Below are 24,665 nucleotides of genomic sequence, written 5' to 3'. Positions count from 1 at the left end.
TACAATCAAGAAATGTAGTGAGAAAGATGTAATTGGAGGAATAATTCAAATCCATAAGCGTGGGAGATCTTATTTGTCACCATAATTAGGACATAGCAGATTACAATTCTTCAGAAAAGGAAAAGGACAGGAACATGGCTAAGGGCTGACTCTGTGTTGGGTTCTGTACTGCCATCACCAGAGCATGTGAATGCCCCAAGATTTACAGTTAAGATTTCTGCTGGGGTGTGGACAGCCGGGGAGGGAACCACACAGATACAAAGAGTCAGTTAAGGAGGAAAGGGAAAGTTGCTAGAAAGCAGAATGAGTTAATGTTGCCAAAAGCATTAAGAGAACTAAAAAGCACTTTCACAAAGTTATCCAGAGAAGACGCGCCCCAGCTAAAAGCTAAGAAGGGGGACAAACCAAGAATGCATCTAAAATGGCTGAAACTGGACTCTAGATCTCTCTAGCAGAAATAAAGGGGAAAAAAGATTGTACAACTAGGAAATCAAGAATATCTTATTAAAAGAACTATTCAAGTATATAAAGGTTGTTACAGGGAGGAGGGAGAAAAATTGTTCTCCTTAACCTCTGAGGATAGGACAAGAAGTGGTGGCCCGGCCTGCGCCACTTCCTGCAGCTCCCATTGGCCGGGAACAGCGAACCGCAGCCACTGGGAGTTGCAAGAGGCCGTACCTGCGGGCGCTTAGGTAAACAAAGCGTCTCGCGGTCCACCAGGGGCTTACCCTGAACAAGCCGTGAACCAAGTTTGGGAACCCCTGGTCTAGATAATACTTAGTACTGCCATGAATGCAGGGGACTGGACCAGATGACCTCTCAAGGTCCCTTGCAGTCCTACACTTCTATGATTCTATTGCTAAACATCAGAGAAAGGAATCTTTGGGAAAGCTGAACACATTCAGTTCAGCAGAGCCAAGTGACGTGAATCCAAAGGTACTACAGAAATGGGCCCATGAATGAACCAAATCAGGAACAATCATGCCTGCAGTTACAATTGGGTGAGTCTAAGGCTAGCCTCAATATTAAGAAAAAAAATTCACTCAGCATCTAGGGCTTGACCAGCTGTCTCTGTGTCAATGGGAATCAACTCCTAGAAGGTGATGAGCAAGGAGCAGTAAGTAGCACTAGGACTTTATAAAGAAGGAACTGAGCTGCAGGAGGGGCTTTAGAGAGAGGTATGCCCTGGGGTGGAGGGCTCTGCTCAGGGTGCCCACCTTTGCAGAAGGGGATATTACTCACTAGTAACTGTTCTCTGCAAGTTTCCCCTGAGCATTCCTACTTGTAGGCTACGGCGCCCCTGGCGGCAAGCTGTGGAACTACCTTGGAAAGCCATGCCCACTGACATGAGGATGATATCATCATGCGACTCAGTGAGGGGGTGCACCCCCCTCAACAGCCTTAGTTCCTTCTCCGTAGACTCCAGAGCCCTGACACTGAACAGAACTCTGAGGTAGAGGGAAAGCGGGCGGGTAATTTGAATGCACAGAGGTAACTCTTGGGAAGTAACTTCGCTTTCTTCTTTGAAGGCCTCTGTGGGAGATTGGCAAGCAGAGCTCCACCAGGTGGACGATGGGCAAGGAGTTCTTAGCTAAATATGGACAGTAGCACCAAGCACTGGAGTGTAATGCTAAGCCCAAGGAGCAGTCTGGTGAAAGTGTGCTCTGAACTCCAAGTTGCTGCTGTGCAAACCACCACCACCAGGGGAATCTGTCTGAAGAAGGCTACTGATGCTGCAGTGCCTCTTGTGGAGTGGGTCTTCCTACCAGGAGTTACTGGCTTGTGAGCTAAGATGTAACAACATTCTGCACAACTCCTAATCCAGTGAGAGAGTCTCTGGTTGGTAACAGGTTCTCCCAGTTTGTAAGAGGACTACGTTAATGAGAACGGCGTATCTTTTAGTTTGTGCCGGAAGTCTTCACATGGGACAATTACAGCCCAACATTTTGGTGTGCTCTGCAATTCATACCCCTGTAGTCCGTACTGTGATGCAGTGTAGACACGTGCAGAGACAGCCGGAAGGAACTTAAGAATGGCCATACTGAGTCAGACCAATCCATCTAGCTCAGGAGCATGTCTTCCGACAGTGGCCGGTGCTGGGTATTTCAGAGTGAGAGAACAGAACAGGGCAATTATTGAGTGATCCCTCTCCTGTTGTCCACCCCAGCTGCTGGCAGTCAGAGGTTCAGGGACACCAGAGCATAGGGTTGCACCCCTGACCATCTTGGCTAATAGCCACGGATGGGCCAATCCTCCATGAACTTATCTAGTTCTTTTTTTGAACCCAGTTATTTTTTGGCCTTCACAACATCCCCTGGCAATGAGTTCCACACATGGACTGTGTGTTGCATGAAGCAATAATTCCTTATATTTGTTTTAAACCTGCTAACTATTAATTTCATTGGGTGACCCCTAGATTTTGTATTGTGTGAAAGTGTAAATAAATTGCCCTATTCGCTTTCTCCACACCAGTCATTATAGACCTCTATCGTATCCCCCCCTCATCGTCTCTTTTCTAAGATGAAGAGTCCCTATTTTTTTACTCTTTCCTCACATAGAAGCTGTTCCATACCCCTAATCATTTTTGTTCCTCTTCTCTGTACTTTTTCCAATTCTAATAGATCTTTTTTGAGATGGGATGTCCGCATCTGCACGCAGTATTCAAGGTGTGGACGTATCATGGATTTATATTATAGAGAGGCAATATTACATTTTCTGTCTTATTATCGATCCCTTTCTTAATGATTCCAAACATTTTGTTCGCTTTTTTGACTGCCACTGCACATCGAGTGGATGTTTTCAGAGAACTATCTACAATGACTCCAAGATCTCTGTCTTGAGTGGTAACAGCTAATTTAGACCCCATCATTTTGTATGCATAGTTGGGATTATGTTTTCCAATGGGCATTACTTTGCATTTATCGACACTGAATTTCATCTGCCATTTTGTTGCCAGTCATCCAGTTTTGTGACTCTTCGCAGTCAGCTTTGGATTTAAGTATCGCAAGTAATTTAGTATCGTCTGCAAACTTAACCACCATGCTGTTAACCCCAACACCATTTATGAATATGCAGACTAGCACAGATCCCAGCATGGATTCTTGTGGGACCTGGCTATTTACCACTTTCCATTGTGAAAACTCACCACTTATTCCCACCCTTTGTTTCCTATCTTTTAACCAGTTACTACTCCATAAGGGGACCTTCCCTCTTAACAGAAGCAGCTGAAAGCACAGTATCTGACCTGGAGAGATGTTTTTGTGTTGGGGTACAAGAGAACTTTTGGATTGTTATCTAAAGAAGCTGTTTCCTGCTGTTTGATTCTTTCTGTGTTCAGAGACACAGGACTCTGTGCATTCTTTATAAACAGCTAAAACTGCGTCAAAGAAATACCTGACTCTCACCAATTTCTGCTCCCTGCTGGAACACTACAGCACCTCAAACTGCCGCTAGCCACTCAGGTCGAAAAGGGGCAACAGTAAGAAATGGCAGTATCATCTCTCTAGCATACGCGGTGGCAATCTCGAGGCACCCCAACAGAGCACAGCTTTCTGGCCCAGCTGTAGGTACTGTGCACACAGCCGAGAAAGGGGCAAACCCTTATGCAGCTGATATTCTCCAGCTGGGTGCTTCAGTGAGTGTCTTACCAGCCGGCTAGCGGCCCGCACCTCGGCCTGGAGCCTGTGCGCTGCTGTCTCTTCCTCCTGCAGCTCATCCTGAACACCAGCAAGTCTCTGCTGCAGCTCTGCCTGCTCGGCTGCCTGCTCCTCCCACTGGCGTGCTGGCATCTCACAGGAAAGACTCCCGCTGGCTTGTCCCCAGGTCCTCAGGCTGGACGGCAGTTTCTCGATCTGGCGGGGAGACGCACACACCTCACCAAAGGAAGCCTGGGGCTCGCCCCGCCTGGCAGCCCCGCAGCCAGCACTGGGCACACAGAAGACCCTGCTGCCCTCAGGTGCAGTCTGCAGCCCTGCTTTCCCAGAGACGCGTGGCCTCATTCTGATGGTCTGGCTCCCAAGTCCCTGTGTGATTTAGAATCCAGTGGAAACTCATTGCTATATATGCTTTCCACAAACAACTCTCGGTATAACTTTTCATGAGTGATGTACCCGAATACTTGGATGCTAATATCTAAACTGTATTCTTAAATTTATTCACCTAAATGTGGGTTATTGCTGATTATGTACTATATGTATCTCATGACTTTCAAAACAAATTGTATTTGTGGACAATCTAAGCACTATACCCAGATGTACAGACACTCTTTTCTTAACCTGTGTACTATATAATTTTTTAACATTAGCTTTAATAAAATTTTTAAGTATTTAAAAGACGAAGGTTCAGGGAATGTCCCAGCCAGGGATGACAGCGTCTGCCCGGGAAGAGAGAGAGAGGATCCCTTCCTCCCACCCTCTTTCAGGAGACCCCCAGCAATTTTAGATCATGGGAATTATCTTCTCCTTGCTGGCCCAGCCAGAGTGACGGAGTCCCCAGAGGGCTGCTGCAGGGTGACTGAAACAGACAGAGACCTTCTCAGGTCAGAAGCACTCAGAGGAAGTGCTTCCAAGCAGCAGCCTCAGAGATTTCTGTTAAACACTCCTAATCTCACAGAACGACAAGCTGTCCAGCCCCTTCCCTGTCTGCACTTGTGACCTTGCCACACTTTCAGGGTAACTGCATCTGTACAGGCCCTGTGTGGTCCACTCCAGGAATGCCCAGCCTGGTCTGAGGTCTCCAGCTGCCACCTGTCTGTGGGTGGGACCCTTGTCCCACTCCCTTCTGGCTGGGGGTTCTCGGGCTGCCCAGCTCCCTGCCTTATACTGTGATATCCCTAGCAAGCCAGCTCTGTGTAACGGACAGTGCCTGAGCATTGCTTCTCCCCCAGGGCTCTGAGCAGGGCTTGATGGCCATTACCGGTTACCACTCAGCTCTTCCTAAGCACACACTTTGATCCTTAACGTAAAAGCATTACAGGGAAAACCTGTAAAAACAATACACATTCCTATATGCATGCTAACAGCTACCCAGAGGTCAAAGTCTTCTGTGAAGGTTGGGCCCCCCTTGGACCAAAGGTCCTGTCCAGTTGCTGGATCAGGAAGAAGGCCCTAAGTCAATGTAAACGTTGCCTTTTTATATCAACATCCCTTTCTTTGTTAGTTGTCTCTGGAAAACCCAGTTTGAACCAGTCCATGCAAGCCTCTGGGGAGGGGGAACACCTATCTGTGTGCCAACTACGTGATCCACCTTAATCACTGGTGACTGTGTTTGGTTCCTGGAGGAGCAGTGGGAACCCTCTCCCTTGGAGCTGCATACAATCCCTAACCCACACTGACACAAAACTTATTGCAAGATGGTCCCCAAAGACATCACAAGCAGGTGCAATATCTGCCACACCCTTGTTACACTGGGAAGATATCTGGCTCTGCCTCTCCCTGCTTCACAGGTCACTGGGAGAGTTCACGGAGGCCAAACTCAGCCCTCACTCTTGGCCTCTCCAAACCAGAAGACAGGGAATGCAAAATCTGGGGCCAGACGCCACGGACAGGGAAAGGCCTAGCTAGCTGTGCCCACAGACAAAGAGAGACTGAGATGGCCCTCCCTGAACTGCAGAAAAGGCAAGAAGGGGCAGGGGTCTGTATGGTGGGACCAGCTTGGTGCCCCTACATCAGAGAGGAAGTCGATACAAGCAGAGGGGCTGGTTGATGGGACCTGCCTGTGCTCCTACATTGTGGGGTGGGTACAAGTGGGGGGGCTGCACTGCGGGGTGGGTACAAGCCGGGGGGCTGCACTGCAAGGGAATGAACTCTCCACTGATATAACAAATTGGTTCGGTTTCTCTTTCAGTGCAGCAGCACAGTCTCTGTAGGGCTGCCAGACAGAGGTGGGCACCCCGCACTGGGACAGCCCCTGGGGCAGAGGAGGGAGGGCAGAAACGATGGTGTGGTAGGTATGCCAGGGGGCTAGTGGCTCTCTGCTAAGTTTAGCGCCCAGCTGTACAATACCGGAGGTGCCCGTGGTACGAAGGATGGTTAAATCTCTGCACTCCTTGCACGTTCCCGGGAGCTGAAAAGCTTCATCTGCCCGGACTGGAAGCTCTGCCCTTCCCCTGGCTGCTCCTAGCCTGCACAGCTGTCCATTTCCCAAGTAATGAGAATGGAGTTCCTCGAAGTCCCCGCCTGGTGATTTATCCAGGTCACAGAGAGGACAGCTGGCTAACTGAGGTTAACAGCTTTCTTGGGTTCATTTCAAAAAGACATTAGCATGGGGCTGTATTAAACAATGATGTGCCAAATCCTGATTCATGCACCTGGCGAACTCCCTGTCAGGCAGGGGGACCCAGCTGACAGGCAGGGCTGAGCTGCTCGCCTCGAGGGCAGGCCCATAATTCATGCTCCTAGTGCTCAATTACACCTGACATGCCAGGCCTCGGCTCCGGCACCTCACCCAGCTGAAATAGCCCTGAATGGGCAGTCCCGAGCCTTCACCAGTCAGGAGTCAGACCCCCCCACATCATGAGACAAGCTTCGAAATAACAAGTTTAAACAAATGGGTGTTTTTCACCTGCTCCCGCAACCCCCGTTCGTGTGTGATCAGATCAGGGTCACAGTCAGGCCTCACCGACAAAACCGGAAACACAGGCCACCCTGACAAGAGGGGACCTTTGACCTCTGCTCCCCCTGGGCTATGGGGAGCTGCCAGCCTCGGCTCTCAGTACCCCACCATGCCCACACAGCTGTCCCCTCATATTCTCCCTCTGGGCAACTTCATGGTCTTCTGCCCCCCACCTGTCCATACATTAACTGCCCTCATATTTCCCTCCCTTTCCCCTCAATCTCCTCCACTTCATGCTATCCGCCTCAGCCTCTGCTCTCCCCTGTACCCACATCTTCCTCCTGCTCCCCCTCACTCCCTTGCACCCCTGGGGCTTCCCCTACACCCTTGTACCCCTCCTGCTGTCCCTCCTTCCCCTACATGCCATCCCCTCCCATCCTTCCCCTGCACTCCCACACCCCCATACCCCCATCTGCTGCCCTTCTTTCCTTCACCTGCAGCCCCAGCCCTCCTCCTGCTTCTTCCCCTGCACCTCATACCCTTTCCTGCTGTCCTGCCCATCCCTTCCGTTCCCCCTCCTTCCGCTGCACTCCCCTACCCCTTCCTGCTCCCCTTCCTTCCTTCCCCTGCACCCCACAGTCCTCATCCGGCTTCTTCCCCTGCACCCGTGTACCCCTCCTGCTCCCCTTCCTTCCTTCCTTCCTTCCCCTGCACCCCAGTCCACCTTCTGCCCCAACATTCCCCAGCTCCCACTCAGGCCGTCTCCTACACCCAACCCTCCCCTACACTCCCTCAGTCCGACTCCTGCCCCCTACCTCCCACTATGCCCCCTCGATCTGCCTCCTCCTCCCCCCAACTAGTCTTTATCTTCTTTTTAAGAACAGGTCTATTTACGTGATCTCCATTACTACTAAACTGTCCTGTTTCTAACAAGCTTGTCTTCCATACACTCAGGCTGTCTTACCTCTAGCATCTGCTCAAGCCGATGGCCTTGTAGAGCCTCATTCTCTCCTGCTACCTGGGCCAGACGCACATTGCACTCCCCAAGCTGAAGAGAAAGGAAACATATTAGACATTCAGCTCCACCTTAGAACATAAGAACAGCCGTACTGGGTCAGATCAAAGCTCCATCAAGCCCAGTATCCTGGCTGCCGACAGTGGCCAATGTTAGGTGCCCCAGAGGGAGTGAACAGAACAAGGAATCATCAGGTGATCCATCAAGTGAACACTCATCATCATACCAACAAACCAACTGCATGTCTCTGCAAACCAGTGGCAAGTGCAACTCTCATGTGTCCTTAACACAACTCACACATCCCCCTATTAATCAGTCCTTGAAGGCTCTGTCATACAGGAAAAACGGGTTAACAGCAAGGTGGTTAAGTTTGCAGATGATACTAAATTACTTGCGATACTTAAATCCAAAGCTGACTGCGAAGAGTCACAAAACTGGATGACTGGCAACAAAATGGCAGATGAAATTCAATGTCGATAAATGCAAAGTAATGCCCATTGGAAAACATAATCCCAACTATGCATACAAAATGATGGGGTCTAAATTAGCTGTTACAACTCAAGAAAGAGATCTTGGAGTCATTGTGGCTAGCTCTCTGAAAACATCCACTCAATGTGCAGTGGCGGTCAAAAAACTAATAGAATGCTAGGAGTCATTGGGAAAGACAGAAAATACCACAATGCCACTATATAAATCCATGGTATGTGTATACCTTGAAATACTGCAGGCAGTTCTGGTCGCCCCATCTCAGACAGGGTAGATTAGAATTAGAAAAGGTGTAGAGAAGGGCAACAAAAATGATGAGGAGTGTGGAGCAGCTTCCATGTTAGCAGGGATTAAAAAGACTGGGGTTATTCATCTTAAAAAAGAGACTGCTAAGGGGGATATGATATAAGTCACTAAAATCATGACTGGGGTGGAGAAAGTGAATAATGAAGTGTTATTTATCCCTTCCCATAACACAAAAACCAGGGGTCACCCAATGACATGAACAGGCAGCAGGTATTTCTTCACACAGTGTACTGTCAACCTGTGGAACTCCTTGCCAGGGGATGTTGTGAAAGCCAAAAGCATAACTGGGTTCAAAAATGTATTAGATAAGTTCGTGGAGGATCAGTCCATCATTGCCTATTAGCCAAGAGGGTCAGTGATCCAACGCCATGCTCTGGGTGTCCCAGAGCCTCTGACTGCTGGGACTGGATGATAGGGGATGGATCACTCGGTAATTGCCCTGTTCTGTTCTCTCTCTGATGCAATACAGCACCCAGGCATGGAGTTAGGCCAGCACAATGGTAAATAATGCAATGAAGTGAACTCTGCTCTAGTTAGGACCTACAATCCTGCAGAATGCTCCATGCCCCTTGGATTCCAAGGCCCTGACCAGTGCCATGATTCTGCAGCAGATTCAGTTTGCCACATTGTCTAGGGGCATAACTGTGCTCGGTACTTTACAGACAAGTAAGGCAATGAGGTTCCTGGCCGTGGTGCTGACAATCCAAACAGGGCAGATGATCATGAGAAATGACTGCAGACCTTAGGGCTCAGGGATGGGAGGAGGAAGACAACAGAAACAGGCCGTACAGCAGATCATATCCCTTAATTTCTCTTGTATATTTCTTATTTTCCTAGCTAGCTATGTGAGGTGTTTTATGGTGCCTATCACCATTGGGTCTGAACTGAGACTAAACAAAAATGGGGTGAGCTGTGTTGGTTCCTGCGCATAGAGGGCTGTTTGAATGGCATGCTGTTCTTCCTCCTTGTTAGTACTTACTGGTGCTGTTCCAGGTGAAAGTCTGGTTTCAAGGGGGAGGGATGTGGGCCCGACATGGTCTTACCTGTTCTTGAGAAAACACAAGCTGCTTCCTTCCCTCCACCCCCCTTTCTGATGAACAAGAACAAAAACGAAGCTAAGTCCAACCCAAGCATATTCTGCAGCCCCATTCCACCCCACGTCACAGGCTTGTCCTCACGAGTCTGTGCAAACCTTCCAGCTCCGATCCCTTTTCTAGGGAGCTTCTGGCCTCCCTCCTCTCCAATCTCCAGCTCTCTAGCCTCACCTCACCAGGGTCCCAGACAATGAACCAGACACGAGGTCTGACTCCAAACTCTCCCTGCTTCTCATTCTCCAAGGCCATTAGTATTGTAGCCAGAGTCCCTTAGCAAAGTCTGCTTTCGGGACTTGTCTATGTCTACTGTCCAGCCAAATTCTGCACCCACTACTCGAGGCATCCCAGGAACATCCCCAGCCAGGGACAGTCTCTTCAGGGCTCTTCCCTAGCCAGTCTGCTTTGTTACTTCTTCCCAGTTCTGCTCTCCTAAGGGCTCTGTAACAAAGCCCACTCAAACATTCCCCTTCTGTTTGGCCTCCTCCAAGGCCTCTTCCGAAGTGTCTTGACCAGACAGAGAGAACTCCTATCCCTTTCCTTGTAACTCTCAGTAGAGAAAGCTAAAGCCTGCTCCTTTCCAGGCTCCTTCTAGTTTCTTCACTGGAGACACCTACCAACAGCTCCCGCTCCCTGCAGATCTCTTTCCACTTGGAAGAAAGGGAGTTGTTCCTGTTCCCTCGCTACCCTTCCCAGCATTCCTGACAGCCACACACTCCCCAGGTACCTTGCTACAGGAACAGGGTAGGGCTGGACGACAGACTTGCAGATAATCTGATCTCTTCTGGCAGGATTTCCATAGTTGTGGTCCTGCCCTGAGAATGCTCTGTCCCATGGTCTGTGTGGGGTGTAGAGCTCTGGCATGCCAGTGGAGCGAGGTGTCCAAGCATGCTCCAGGCTTAGGAGATGAGGTGCAGGATGGTGAACCCTGCTGGGTTAGGTTGGGGCCTCCCCAGGAGCAATAAGTCCTGGAGTTAATGGCCTGTTTTCATAGATTCAAAGATTTTAAGACCTCTATAATCACCTGGTCTCTCCTGCTACATAGCCTTGAAGTTTAGGACAAGAAGTCTGAACCTGATGCTGTGAAGGAGGGGGATCCACAGATGGTGATCTGGTCTCGTGGAGGTTAGAGAGAAGGGGAGAGAATACTGACCCCTGTGATGCTCTGCAGGGGTGAGGAGGCACAGGCCCAAACATGGCTTTCTGGGCTCTGTCCAATAGAAATGATTAGAGCCAGCACAGCGCTGTCCTCTTCACTCCCACAGGCTCTCCTGTGTCCCATCCATGCCACATGATCAGTGGCTTTATCCTTGTTGTGTGTTTGCTTCGTATGTTATGGCGAGCACACGGGCAGGGCTAGGAAGCACCGAGTGGAGCGGAGAGAAGAACAATGTGTGGAGGGCTCTGCAGGAGCAGAGGAGGAGATTCATGCAGAGAGAGAAGGTAGTGCTCCAGGCATACAGGGTGCTGTGAAAACAAGCACAGAGGCACACATGGGAGAGTAGAAAACAATAAGCATCAGAGAGCCAGGAGAGAGCAGAGCATAAACTGCAAAGCGAGGGTAGAAGACAGGCTGAGCAACGCCTTTCCCAGCTCAGGTGGCATTCCAGGGGGCTACCCAGACTCACCAGAACTGCCAGAGAGGGGCTGGAAGGTGTGATCACTGCAGCCCCACAGGCAGCCCTGGAAAGGGGGACCAGTGATGGCAGCTTTAGCTGAATGGCTTGTTCAAGTAAACATGGAGCTGGAATACGATGATCACTGGGCCTGGGGCCTGGCCCCGTGCGACCAGAACAGCGGGGAGCCCCCAGCCGCGCGAGCCTGGAACGGTGGGGAGTCCCCAGACTGGGGCTGGGACAGTCTGAGGGGATCACTGGTGGAGCTGGAATGCAGAGATCACCGTACTGATTCTGAATGCTTGAACTCCGGGCAACCCTCCACGTTGGTGGCCAATGACACAAGCGGAAGCACTCGGTATGCTGCATTTGAGTTGGGAGTTTCACAGCAAACGGCTCCTGAAACCCTGACTGTGAGCTGGAATGGCCATCTTCCCCTCCACCTGTCACAGCACACAAAGGAGCCAGCATGCGTGAGCCACGAAGGGCAGAGGAAGCAGGGAACGAGACAGAGTATCAACAGCCAGCCTGATTCCCCCCCCTCCCCCCGCATACACCGACACAGACTCACACTTACAGACAGATGCACAAACAGAGAAACGTGCACACACGGATACACTCACAGACTCACACACATGCAAACAGACAAATTCACACATCTTCACACAGTACATGCCCCAGAGCTACTGACAACCAGAGAGCAGGGCTGCAGCATGCGTTTCCACCCACATTTCTGTACACCCCCCCCCCCCCCCACGAACGACTTGACAGCAGGAGGAGCAATATCCCATTACACTCCTGTCCAGGGCCAGAGCAGCATCACAGCACCACCAAGCTACTTAAAATAAAACAAATTCCATTTTCTGCTAAAAACTCTGAAATGCTGCCATGTTCTGGATAATCCCTGCCGTGGTTAGCTCACTCTTGTCCAGCAAGCAGGGACCTGATCCTCTGGGGTTTAATCTTCCAGTATTTGGAGCGATTTCCTTATCAGTTTGTTACACAGGCAGACCAATTGCTCAGGCTTATGGGATGCTGAAAGAGCAGCACTGGGTCCAATGGGTCACATGGTCAGGTTCAGCAAGCAGTCCTGCAGTGCACAGTGGGACCAGCTGCGGACTTTCAGCACTGGCTACCATCACACCAGAGTCCACTTGCCATATTGATTCAAATGAGGGCTGTGGTCAATACCCTTCACAGCTACTGGAACCCGGAAAGCCAGCAAGCACGGAACTCTGCGGCGGAGGTGCCGGTGGAGGCTGCATGCCCTCCCCAGCTGGAGTCACACACAGCAGGAATAAGTTGCCTAAGCAAAGGGTTTGACTCCTGGAAGACTCTGAAGCACAGTGCCTGCTAAGAGAGATCTGTAAGGGCAGGAAACCCAACGGATACAGGAAGGGGAGCAGAAAATGCTACAAGGGGACCCTGGGGCTACAAAGGAGCTAGGCACAAATACTGCCCAGCAGAGAGGCCGTTGCCAGGGTCTGCAGCAGCAATGGGAGAGTTTCATTATAAGGATGTGTATCTTCTGAAGCAAATTAAAGATTTCTATCTCAGGGAGCCAAGACCAATAGATCTGAACAAGCCTCATCCTGGCTGACCACTTACCACTGTTACCACCCATTAGGACAGCTCCTTTCCAGGGGTGCAGTCCCCCTCCTGTCCTCCACAGGGCCACCCGATTCCTCACTCTGAGTGGATCTGACAGCAGAATGCAGGGATCAATACCTAGGACATCTGCTCATCTGCAGCCGCTACCCTGGAGTCAGGGTTTGGGCAGAGTGCATGGCTGCAGCCAGCAATGCAGCAGTCTCTCCTTGGTTCCCCACGCTCTCCCATCCTCACTGGGAGCCTCCACTTTCAGGTCTTTAGCCCTTTCTCATCCTGCATCATTTGCACAAGAACAGAAGCATGTCACCGCTGCTGGTTTAGGTTGCTAGTGCATTAAATAAAGTTACGAACCAGGCCTATAGAGCTGGAGTGCAGTCTTCCTTACCTGCCTCTGGGATTCCTCCTGTAGCCTGCCACTGGCCTCCAGGTCTTGTTTGAGCTGCTGGATCCGGCTGCATTTCTGCTCCAGTTCTGCCTGCCTCTCCGTCTGCTTGGTCTGCAATTCATAGATCCTCTGCTCTTGAGCATCCAGCTATTGACCCGCCCAGGGAAAGAAAGAAAAAATGGAAAAAAAAATCAATTAATACTAAACGGCTTAACAAAACCCTGAACAGCACAGGCCTGATGCTACTGGGGGTGGGGACTGAGGGGAGGAGAAACACCCCCCACTAGCTGCAAGAACCTGATGTTCTAGGGACAGGAAGCCAATATGGTAGGTGCGATTTGCTAGCACGCCAGCCGCAGTACTGACATGTCCAAGTCACGGGAGGCAGGGAGCTGCAGACACTCCTCTGAGGGACACTTGCCCTCATCCGTTCTCAGGGGGAAGCTCTACGGAGCCTGAACAAGGGACAGAAATAGAAGGCAATCGCGCAAACACAAAGTTATTTAAATAAAACAAACAAACAAACAGCTCCCAGCGCTGGCTACGTGTTGCAGCTCCAGGCTGCTCTGCTGTGTGCTATGGAGTGCTGGGGCATTCTCCTCTGGCATTGTCTGCACAGAGAAAAGAGAAAGGAGAGCCTTGGTACCTCGGCAGACAGCCCATCCCTTTTGTCCTGCAGGAGCAGGAGCAGGAGCTGGCTTTGAAGAGTCCAGACTTTTGCATCTCGGCATTCCAGCTGGAAAGTGTTTACATGGAGAGGGAGAAAGGAAGAATCATGAATGCCAACCAGTGAGCAATTATTATGACAGGACTAAAGCACTGATCCCCAAAGCTAGCTGTGTGCAGGCCCCATCACTGACCGGCATCTCAGATGCTGGGGACTTTCTCTGGACAGGCAAGGTGGAAGTGGTGGCAGTAACTAATTCCTCTCTGCAATGGCCAGGAGTGACTTCTGTTGCTGGCAGAGCAGACAGCGACTGGGAAGCAACAGATTTTGCTGGCCACAGATCTTGAGAGTTTTTTTTTAAACTCAGCATTGGGAAATCCTCTGCAGTGATTGGTCAGTAACGTGGCAATATCCTGACATGACAGCTGGGGTTGGAACTACTTTTGTTCCTTGTCCCTTTCTACAGGTGATATCAACGCACCTCTTTATTGGGGTCTGGGGTGGCCCAGAGGAGGGCTTGTTTTAGGAGAAAATAGATTATCCTCCGTGATCTAGTAAGGCTAAACAAATAATGCACATTAACTAAATATAGTAACAGCCTCCCAAGCACCAGGTCACATGAGAGGAGAGACATGGGGTTTAGAAAGGACATGGTTGCATCATCCTCCCACTGGAAATTAGCCATGGATAGCTCCTGCCAGAGCTTCTCCCACCCTCCTGTCTCCAGCAGGGAAGGATACAGAAAGCTTCAGCCTCACTAAGCTCACCCACTCAAAGGCTTCCCATAAAAAGAGCGCCCCAGGCATGATACGCTTACGCTCAACCACAGAAATCTCTTCCTAGAGCTAGTGAAGAACAAAGGCCTGGACAAGTCCATGAGCGCTGAAATGCCCAGGTCCCTGCACTCTTGCTTCTTGTCCAGAGCTCCCCCTGCGGAACTCAAAGCACTCTCCGGGTCCCCCACGGTGCTGTATGGCCCAGAGTGGCCTGTTGGACCCACAGCCCCTCCCCAGGTCCCCACTGCCCTGTATAGCCCAGAGCTCCCCTGTAGAGCCCACAACACCTCAGGTCCCCATCATGCTGCATGGCCCAGAGCTCCCCCCGTGGGGCCCACTGCCCTGTACAGCCCAGAGCTCCCCGCCGTGGGGCCCACTGCCCTGTACGGTCCAGAATTCCCCTGCAGAGCCCACAGCACCTCCTCAGGCCCCCAGTGCCCTGTACGGCCCAGAGCTCCACATGGCTGAACTCAAACAGAGGACAGTGGGGGACAAACAGCCACAACATGGGTCCCAGCCCAAAGAGCAGTGGTGGAAGGGGAACGTGGAAAGAGACACGCTTGTGTCTGCAACAGGAATCAGATTCTCTCCCCCAGATGTCAGGAGTCAGCCTCGGCTCACAGAGCTGTAACCAACAGCACTGCTAAGCAGGCTGCATGTCCGTGCTGCAAAGGCCTGCTTGTATCTGGAAGGGGTGCATCTGCAGAGGGGCTCCAGCTGCTGCCCTGAGCCCTCCGTGCAGGTGCCTCACAAAGATGCGCCTAGCAGCTCAATCAGCTCCATACCTTGGCGCAGCTCTATAAAACTAACACCACCAGGCCAAGTAATGGGCAGCACGCCAGGGCTTCCTGTGCCGCCAGGCTGAGAGATCAAGCCCTGGAGACTGGGGTTTATTGTTAAACAAGGCTGGTCTCTGATCAGGGAGTGCAGCTCAGGCTGGTCTCTCTCGACACAATTAGTCTCCAGGGGCCTTTACCTCTGTTTTCAGGAGCTCATTGGTTTGGGAAGACGAGGGGAGACTTTCACAAGGACGGGATCCTGGAGCACTGCTAACCTAAAACACAACATCACGTAGGTTAACAGCAGGCACTGGCTGCCAGGCTGCCCAGACAGACAAACAAACAGCAGCAGTTGGCTCAACAAAGTACATTGTCCCCGTCACAGCCCAAGGATGAAGCACCGAGAACATGCTCTCAGCACTAACTCTGGCCAGCAGCGGGGGAGAGGTGGCAGCCCCTCCCCAGGGCCAGCCTTTTGGGATCTGACACATCACCCCCTTCGGAAACAGAGCCCAGTCATGCCTCCTGAACTGCGCAAAGCCCAGCAGCAGCTGTGGCCCCTGGAGCCAGTCTGTGAAAACTTCCACTCCAGGCTGCAGCCTTCTGGAGCACCCCATGCTGATGTCACCAGTTCCCTCATCCCCTGAGTGTCTGAAGGTTTCGGTTGCCTTCAAGTGTTTACAGACTAAACAATATAGGACTGAAATACGAGTGACAAAAGGCCTCCAAGCTCCCATGTTGCAGACTCCTCTGCCTGGTTGCCATGAGTGCCCCAAAAAGGAGAAATCTCTCCCATCTCCCCGCCTGTGCCGACCAAACTCTCCCAGAAGAAATGGCTGCCCTTCCCACCCCTGACTCCTACTGGGCTGAGGAACATCTCGCTCTCATCAGGCCCCTTCTCCCCCCCTCCCCACCCCAACAGGAATCTGGGACCCAGAAAAGGATGCCCTTCAACCTACTCGCCCTACCATGGGGCAGAAAATCATAGACTAGCCAGCTCCCCCGGAACCCTGGCTGATTTCAGGAAGTGCCCTACCTAAAAGAAGGGGGTCTCCTGGCAGCCACACTCCCAGGCCCTGGCTGCTCAGAACTCCGGGATTTTTGTCTGTGTCTGGCTTAGCCAATGTCTGGCCTCACACAATGAGCTCACTAGTGATTCCTGCTGAACACACAGGCAGTCTGCACCCTCCCTTCCTGGCATGGCTGCAGGTCGGTACACAAAGAGCAGAACTCAAAACTTTTTGCACTGTCCAGCAGACAGCACGGTGGGGGAGACGCAAGCGGCAGAGGCATTGGCTATGGCGCTCCTTTGTTCACCACTTCCACCCTTACCGTTATTACTGGCAACAACATGTGTGGTCAGTAGTACCTAGAAACCTGACCCAGGCCACTGTGCCAGGCACTGCACATACCCAGAGCAGTGAGTTTGCGCCTTCTTCTGGCAGCCTCAGCCCCCTTTTGCCCCAGGGCACTATGTGCCAAACCTCCTCTCTTGAAAACCCACTTCTGGAAGCTCCCAAAGGCAAATCCATGTCAGTATTGTACCAGCTCTTCTCCAACTCTGCCACGCTTCCCGTTGCCTCCCCCAAGGTATTGCCAGTTAGCATTACCCTCTGGGGGCTCCCAGGGTATCCTGTCTGGGGCAGGCACTGTGCGTCTTTGTGCCTCATGCTGCCAGTGTGTTACAAACAGGCCCACGTGGCTGCCCACACTGCCCCCTCCCCCACCAGGCCCACTCAGTCCCCTGCACAGCGGCTGAAGAGCTCTGGGGAAATCTAGCCAAATCCTATGAACATGTTGGAGACGGCCTTGAATGCACCCAATGGCTAAGATGCGTTTAATTAGTAACTATCTGACTAAATCTAGCTAGAATTCATATAGTAATTAAATGTTAATTGATTAATAAAAATATATTTACTGAAGACTGTCACCAAGTTGTCAACATTCAATAAATACATTCATAATTAATTTGAATATTATTAACATAAAACGATTTTAATATCTAAATTAAATCTGTAATGGAGCCACCATCATCATAATATCTTGCCTTCCTCAAAGCTGTAATGCTTTAGTGCTGCCTTCTGCTATACACGCACAGCCCATTACAACTACAATGGGAAACAGCTGGAGTTGCACAGGTAAGCACTCAAAACCCAGCAAATGCTAAAACCCTAAATGGCTCCAGGGACACCACTGTGTGTCTGTAAATCTGGGATCGTGATCTACCAACCACCTCTGTGAACAGCCAGAATCGGAGAGGACTTGCGAGATGGGGGTGCGATGTGGAAAAGGCAGTTCCTGGGACAGATGCCAGGCTGGCAGGCCCCTAGAAACATAGAGGATTTCCTTTTATTTCGACTGTAACTAAGCCAAGGCTCCGCATCTACATTATCTTGTGCTGAGTTTAGTACTAGATATGTTCTGCAAGCTAGTTCTTTAAATACGGTTTTCAGTCTTTTCTGAATCCCGAGACCAAATCCAGCCAGTGGGGTGACTTGTGCAGAGTGCCCCAAAGAGAGAAACTGCCCCTAGAAGGGAGGGGGTTCTGACATCTCACCCTAGTCAGAGGCCTTGATCAGAAGGGCATGGAAGAAGGGACCCTCTCTCAGACCATTTGTTGCGCACAAGGAAGTGGTTCTGACAAACACAAGGCAGGTGGCTATCAGCCATACAGCAGTGGTTCTCAACCTTTCCAGACGACTCTACTCCTTTCAGGAGTCAGATTTGTCTTGCATACCCCCAGTTTCACCTCACTTAAAAATTGCTTGCCTACAAAATCAGGCATAAAAATACAGAAGCGTCACAGCCACTAGTACTGAAAAACTGCTGACTTTCTCATTTTTACTAGATAGTTATGAAATAAATCCACTGGAATATAAATATTGTACTTACATTTCCTCGTGATACTGAGCCTGTTTTTCACTTGTGAGCCTTGTCTGAAGCCCAGGCCCTGCTGCCCGGGGCTGAAGCATTTAACTCAGCTTTGCAGGGGGCTCCGGGCAACTGCTCTGCTTGCCATCTCCTAATGCCAGCCCACCATTTGTGACCTCCCTAAACCCATCCCATGACCACCCGTGGGGCTGCGTACCCCAGGCTGAGAAACACTGATCTAGATGAGTGGAGTACCCCCTGGAAGACCGCTGAGTACACCCAGAGGTACATGTACCCCTGGTTGAGAACCACTGCCATAGAGGACACACGGGGTTAGCGGGTGCAGGCACCAGCCTCATCATGCATCCAGCAAACTCAGGCATGGTCCACCAGCCTGTGGCTTTGTACCTACTCTGTCCTTTCTTGCATGTCACAGGCCTAACGAACATCCTGCAGTTTTCTGGAGGCTTGGCCAAATCACAGGGCCAAATACCAGCCATGATTAGAGGCCTGGAGAGACTTCCGTAAGGCGAGAGAATGAACAGACTGGAGTTTTTACCCAAGGTGAAGAGGAATAGGAAAGGGGATATATTCGAGGGATACATAATAAAGAAGGCTGTAGAGGAAGTAGCGCATACACCTCTCTCATAAGACTAGGACAAGGGGACAGTCCACAGCACTCAAAGGCATCAGACTGAACACTGAAAAAAGAATTACTTATGGACACAACACAGATGACCTGTGGAACTCACCCCCACATGATATCATTGAGGCCAAGAGCCTAGCAGGACTCTAAAAAGGAGAGGACATTTGGATGGATGATGGGACTAGCCGCAGTCACATTAAAGAGTTAAACTGCGCTGGGACTCCTGCTTCAGGGCGTCTGAAGGAACATGGAGATGGATCATCTCCTTCAGCAGGACCCACCATCTAGTGTTCACACACAGGACAGTCCTGTGCCTTGAGCTCCTGTTTTACAGTCCGAGGCTCTTTCATCCTAATGAACTGCACTGAGGAGTGAGGGGTTCAGCCGTTCTCAGACCAAGTCTCCTCTGAGGGTTAAGGGAGCCTGCATGGGAGAGGACTAGCTGCCTTTTGTGGCCTACAGGGTGGAGTTTGGTAACAGAAAGTACAGCACAGATAAACTATTCTGGGCAGGCGGGGTGCATTTCAACTACAGCTCCAAACAAGCCTCATGGAGGTCAGGTTAGGGTGCACCAGCCAGGGGCACTGAGCTTTATCTCCCAGACTTTCCCTGCTGTGCACGTCCTACTCCCTTGGCATGTGGAATAATCCACTTGTGGTCTCACACGTGGATTGTGCAAGGAGAAGTGGGGTTACCGTAGCAGCTCTCCCTTACCAGAGTCTGTCACAGGGGGCCACAGGGCAGGGGGCTGCAGGTACCAATTTGGTCAGAGTTAGACAAAAGAGTGCATCCTGCAGCACTGCCAGCCTGGGACAGTCTGCCCCTCTCCTGCCAGCCAGAGACATGAACAGCCACATGTTGCCCACCTTCCCCTCTTCCCCTCAGAAACAGGAGTCCATTTGCTTGCTGCAGGAGAGTCGGCGACATGTTTAGGGCGAACATTCCCCCCACTCCCCTTCCTCTCTCGTTTAAGTGGAATCAATTGTGCCATTTCTGCTTTGCTTTTCAAAAGCAATTACTTTCATGTCATTTCTATAGACATTCACAGAGAGCGAGCGAGCGAGGGCTTGATTATCCATCCCCACCCTCGTCCTGTGGCTTCCGCAGCGGCGAAGTATTAAATTCAATGAGGTGTCTATGGGGCTGCAATGGTTTCAGGTCAGAGATGCTATGGAAAGCTGAATGCTGCTGTATATGTAAATGGATATATTAAAACCACTGATGTCAACTTGCAACCCTCATCTCCTCTGCTCTCGGGTGATCAAAGCTGATTGCTGAGGCAATTACTGCAAAGGGAAGGAAAATCATGGCCTCCTGCTCATCCCTGAGCTGCTGGAGTTTAATTGCTTAGTGTAGCTGAAGCTGCAGCTCCATCTCCCTTGTGCACACACACTCACACACACGCACACATACACGTGCAAGCGTTTCACACAAGGAAATACATACAGGAATGCTCAGTTTTGGTGAAGCAAGGACAATGAGAAGCACCCCAAACACACGGAGACCACAGCATGAAAAATAGCCATGTTTTAAAACGAATAAGCCACAACGGCAGGCAAGCAACCAGAGCCGTAATGCGGGGGGAAACCAGAGCCGCAAAACACAAGCTCACAGCAGCAGCCTCTCTCAGGCTCTACCCCTTGGATCCAGAGTCACCGGAACACAGAGCCCTTTCATAAACGGTAGAAAATTAGGCCTCCCCAAACCATGTGAAGTAGGTCAGAGTCACTACCGAAGGAGAAGCGTGAGGCACTGCCAGTGTCCCACCCCCGTGAGTCCCGACTCCCAGCCCTGCTATCGAAGCACTAGATCACATTTACACTTGCTTCAGCAAAGGGTGCAGCTCAGTCAGTGCTGAGGACAGTTTAACAGCAAGCAGAGGGCACAGACCATGTTCAGCACCACTGCAGAAAGTGTGCGCAGAGCGGAGCCATGCAGCTGCAGCAGTGCGTCCACCCAGTGTCTTTTGGTGGTGCCCATCCCCCCCCCCCACCTGCCGAAGGCTCTGGGTGCAGGAGGGATGCGGGGTGCAGGCTCGAGGAGGGAGTTTGGGTGCAGGAGGGGTGAGGGGTCAGGGTCTGGGATGGCGTTTGGGTGCAGGAGGGGGTGCGGGCTCTGGGAGGGAGTCTGGGTGCGAGAGGGGCTGTGGGGTGCAGGCTCTGGGAGGGAATCTGGGTGCGGGTTCTGGTCTGGGGCAGGGGGTGGTTGGGGTGCAGGAGAGGGTGAGGGGTGCGGTGCTTACCTCGGGTGGCTCCCTAAAGTGACTGGCACACCCCTCTGGTAGCGGCTCCTAGACGGGGGGAGGGGAGGGGAGTCTCTGCGGGTGGCTGCCTGCAGGCACGGCCCCTGCAGCACCCATTGGCCATAGTTCCTGGCCAATGGGAGCTGCGGAGTCGGCGCTCTGGGCGGGGGCAGTGCGCAGAGACACCCCCACCTCCCCTGGGGCCACTGGGATGTGCTGACCGCTTCTGGGAGCAGCATGGAGTGAGGCCGGGCAGCTCACTCCGCTGTGCTGCCGGTGGGGCCTGGGGCCCCGGGCCCTTTTAAATTGGCCGGGGGTGGCAGGTGGGGTCGGGGAGAGACCCGTCCCCGAACATTGGTGGAGCCGGGCACCCAGGCCCTGGATATTCCTGGAGCACCGGCACCACGGGCCCATATAACTCGCCGCCCCTGCCTGCTTGGTGTGGCACCTAGACTATCTAGAGATTGGTGAGTCTGCTGCAGCCTTGGCGAAGAGACCTGTGGCTTGTAGCTCCCATGCAGTAGAGGCTCATATACTAAGCTTCAGCAGTCCCAGGTTCGATCCTGCCCGCCACCAACCAGGGTCTGTCGGTGTTACGCTTGAATGGCTAGGCCATGCTGCCTTGGCTTCAAAGCTACTGTTATTTGAGCTCGCTAGATCAAAGTTAGCTCGAGTATGTCTATACATGCTGCACTCACACCTCTGACCGCAATGTAGACATACTGAGTGCCGACCAGGCCTTAGGGCTTGTCTACAGTGTGGACTACAGGGGTGTGAACTGCAGAAACCACAAAGTGGTGTGCTCTCACTGCCCCATGTGGACACTACTGGTGTGAAATAAAAGGCACCTAGTTTGCATTAATATAGTCCCAGTTCATGCCAGCAGCGTGTACACGGGACACTGTGGTGCACTCTGCAGGTCACACCACGAGAGTCCACACTGTGGCACCACAGAGGTTTAGTCTAAGCGCTTGTCCACCCAGGCAAGGTAGTGCAGAGGGAGCGAGGGTGTGAACTCAAAGCAAGCAGGCTCCCCCGCAGTCACTCCCTGGGGGGATACTCACACAGCACACAAGGAGTGCCTCCGGGGGTTTAGCTTCGTACTTGGCCAAAGTGCTCTCAGCGAATGTGCACCAAGGCACTGTGCGCAGCAAGAGTCCACACAGGGAACTACTGCGGAGCAGTGCGTGCGCCGGCTGCTGCTGGCTTCTCCCTGTGTAGAGAGGCCCTAAGCCTCCTGGAACCCACTTCACACGCTGTTAGTTCAAACTACATATATCAGTTAAGCAGTATAAAAAACTGAGGACAAGAAGCCAGTGCCCAGTTAAACTATGCACACAGACACAGTATGCATCCAGTGGCTGGTGCATGCGCATGCGCACACACACACAAGCTGACTGCTGAACGCGCATGCGCACACACACACACAAGCTGACTGCTGAACACACACACGCACACACACACGCAGGCTGACTGCTGAACACACACGCACACACACACGCAGGCTGACTGCTGAACACACACACGCACACACACAGCTGAACACACACACACACGCAGGCTGACTGCTGAACACACACACACACACACGCAGGCTGACTGCTGAACACACGCACACACACACACACAGACTGCTGAACACACACACACACACTGACTGCTGAACATGAACACACACACACACAGGCTGACTGCTGAACACGAACACACACACACACACACACAGGCTGACTGCTGAACACACACACACACACACACAGGCTGACTGCTGAACACACACACACACACACAGGCTGACTGCTGAACACGAACACACACACACACACACAGACACAGAGGCTGACTGCTGAACACACAGACACACAGACGCACACACACAGGCTGACTGCAGAATATGAATTCCTGATTTCTAGTTCTCTGTTACACAGGAATGTATCTAATTTCTGCATGTTGATGCACTAAGCCTTGGAGAGCACTGTATCCTAAAATCCATGTGATATCCGTGTGCATTGGTTATCGAGGAGGAGTGAGCTCTGCACTGCATGTTTACGCATGGTCTGAGGAGGAGCTACCTGGTACATACTAACCAAAGGTCTATTACCAAAGTGATGTGCTAAGGTCATTAAATCACAGAGAAAAGACACCAAAGACCCTACCTTTGTGGGTGTGGGAAGAATATGACTTTGGAAGGACGTCTTTCCAAAGACAATCAACTGCCGTGTGTGGATGAAGGACTTTTGGGAGAACAAAAGATATCTGAGCTATACAAACTGGGCCAGTTCTAGTATTCCGGAGTCTGGTCTCAGACTATGCCATGCTGAAATGCTAATGTAAACTGGCCCTTGGGAAGAGTCTGTAAGATTGTAGCTACACTCACATTTTCTTTAATATCTTCTGCTGTTGCATGGTGCGGATGTTTTACCACAGCGACATCTAACTCCGCTCAGAGAAGGTCACAATGTCAGCATGGTAAAAATGCTTGTGCCCCATCTACACTAGCACTGCTGCTGATGGAGATAATGCAAAAGTGGGGAGTTACAGAATTGAGCCCCTTTAAGGCCTTGTCCACATGAGGAAGTTGCACTAATTTAATTTGGTTTTTACTTATAGTGGAGCAAACCCTGTGTGGATCCAGTCTGAAATAAGAGTGCCCACATAGGGGTCTGTACAAGTTTAACTAAAATGATTTAAAAATCCGATTTAACTTAAAGTGATGCAACTTTCTCATGTAGACAAGGCCTAAGAAATAGGAGTTGTGGTTAATAAAGGACTTGAGCTCAGACCTGGATGTGAGCCTCAAGTGACAAACTGGGAGGAACACACAGTTGTACATGTGCGCACACACTTTCGTCTACACTGAGAAAAGGAATGGTGTCCGAGAATGTGATAGCAAACACATTTTCAAACACTCCTTAGTGCCATCTACAGACTATGATGGACATGGAGCTGCTGTAGAATAATTTACTAATCCTGTATGTTGGCCTGGTTATTGGGATGGTTGCTGTATGAATATATTGGGTTAAATTAACAGGACTCTTGGGAAACAAGCAGAAAGGCAACACAATGGCTCCAAATAAGATCCCCCTCAGCAAACACACAAAGGCTGTTAATGGGAAAGCCACTCCCACTGAGCCAACCAGACTGGCTTGGGCAAAGAGGGCCAACAGCTGGGAATGGAGAAGAACAAACAGCTTTGGCTGACGAAGAAGTGACACTCTCTCTAGGGCGCAGTAGCTGTTCGGGAACTGTTCAGATAGAGATTGGCACCCGCTGAGTGTCTGAAGAAACTTGGCCCGCTGGGCCTGCCAGCACAGGATGGCAATAACCCTTCTGATGAGATAGACAGGCTGTTTTTAAATGCTCTCTAAATGCTTTGTTCCTACTGCTAAAATAATCCATGCTGTGGTTTAAGCAGGCTGGCTGGTCCCTGTCGCCCCACTGCTTCCAGACTCCCGAAGGGAAGGGCTGCAGGTGTCAGACCTAAGTCAGACATGGTGGATAAGCCTGGTGGATACACTGGATGCGTGCAAGAATGGCATGATTCCACCCCAGCAGATATAAAGGCCCGAGGCCTGACACTGGAGGAGGCATATACAGAGAGACGGTGGGAGGGTAAGCGGGG

General features: G+C 51.3%; 1 protein-coding gene across 1 annotated transcript in view; it reads right to left on the bottom strand.

The window, feature by feature from the left end:
- Positions 1-24,665, bottom strand: part of PMFBP1 (polyamine modulated factor 1 binding protein 1) — a 355,442-nt gene that overhangs the window by 108,137 nt on the left and 222,640 nt on the right. Inside the window, exons 7-11 of the mRNA XM_074968998.1 lie at positions 15,482-15,559; positions 13,709-13,798; positions 13,063-13,209; positions 7,517-7,600; positions 3,648-3,851 (exon numbers count right to left, since the gene is read on the bottom strand). Of these exons, the coding sequence (XP_074825099.1) occupies positions 3,648-3,851; positions 7,517-7,600; positions 13,063-13,209; positions 13,709-13,798; positions 15,482-15,559 (603 nt within the window). The remainder of the gene's footprint in view (positions 1-3,647; positions 3,852-7,516; positions 7,601-13,062; positions 13,210-13,708; positions 13,799-15,481; positions 15,560-24,665) is intronic.

The sequence above is a fragment of the Natator depressus genome, chromosome 12 (genome assembly GCF_965152275.1).
Source record: "Natator depressus isolate rNatDep1 chromosome 12, rNatDep2.hap1, whole genome shotgun sequence".
In the NCBI taxonomy this organism is placed as follows: Eukaryota; Metazoa; Chordata; order Testudines; family Cheloniidae; genus Natator; species Natator depressus.
Note: the sequence above shows the minus strand (reverse complement) of the source record. Positions and strands in the feature narration are given on the sequence as shown.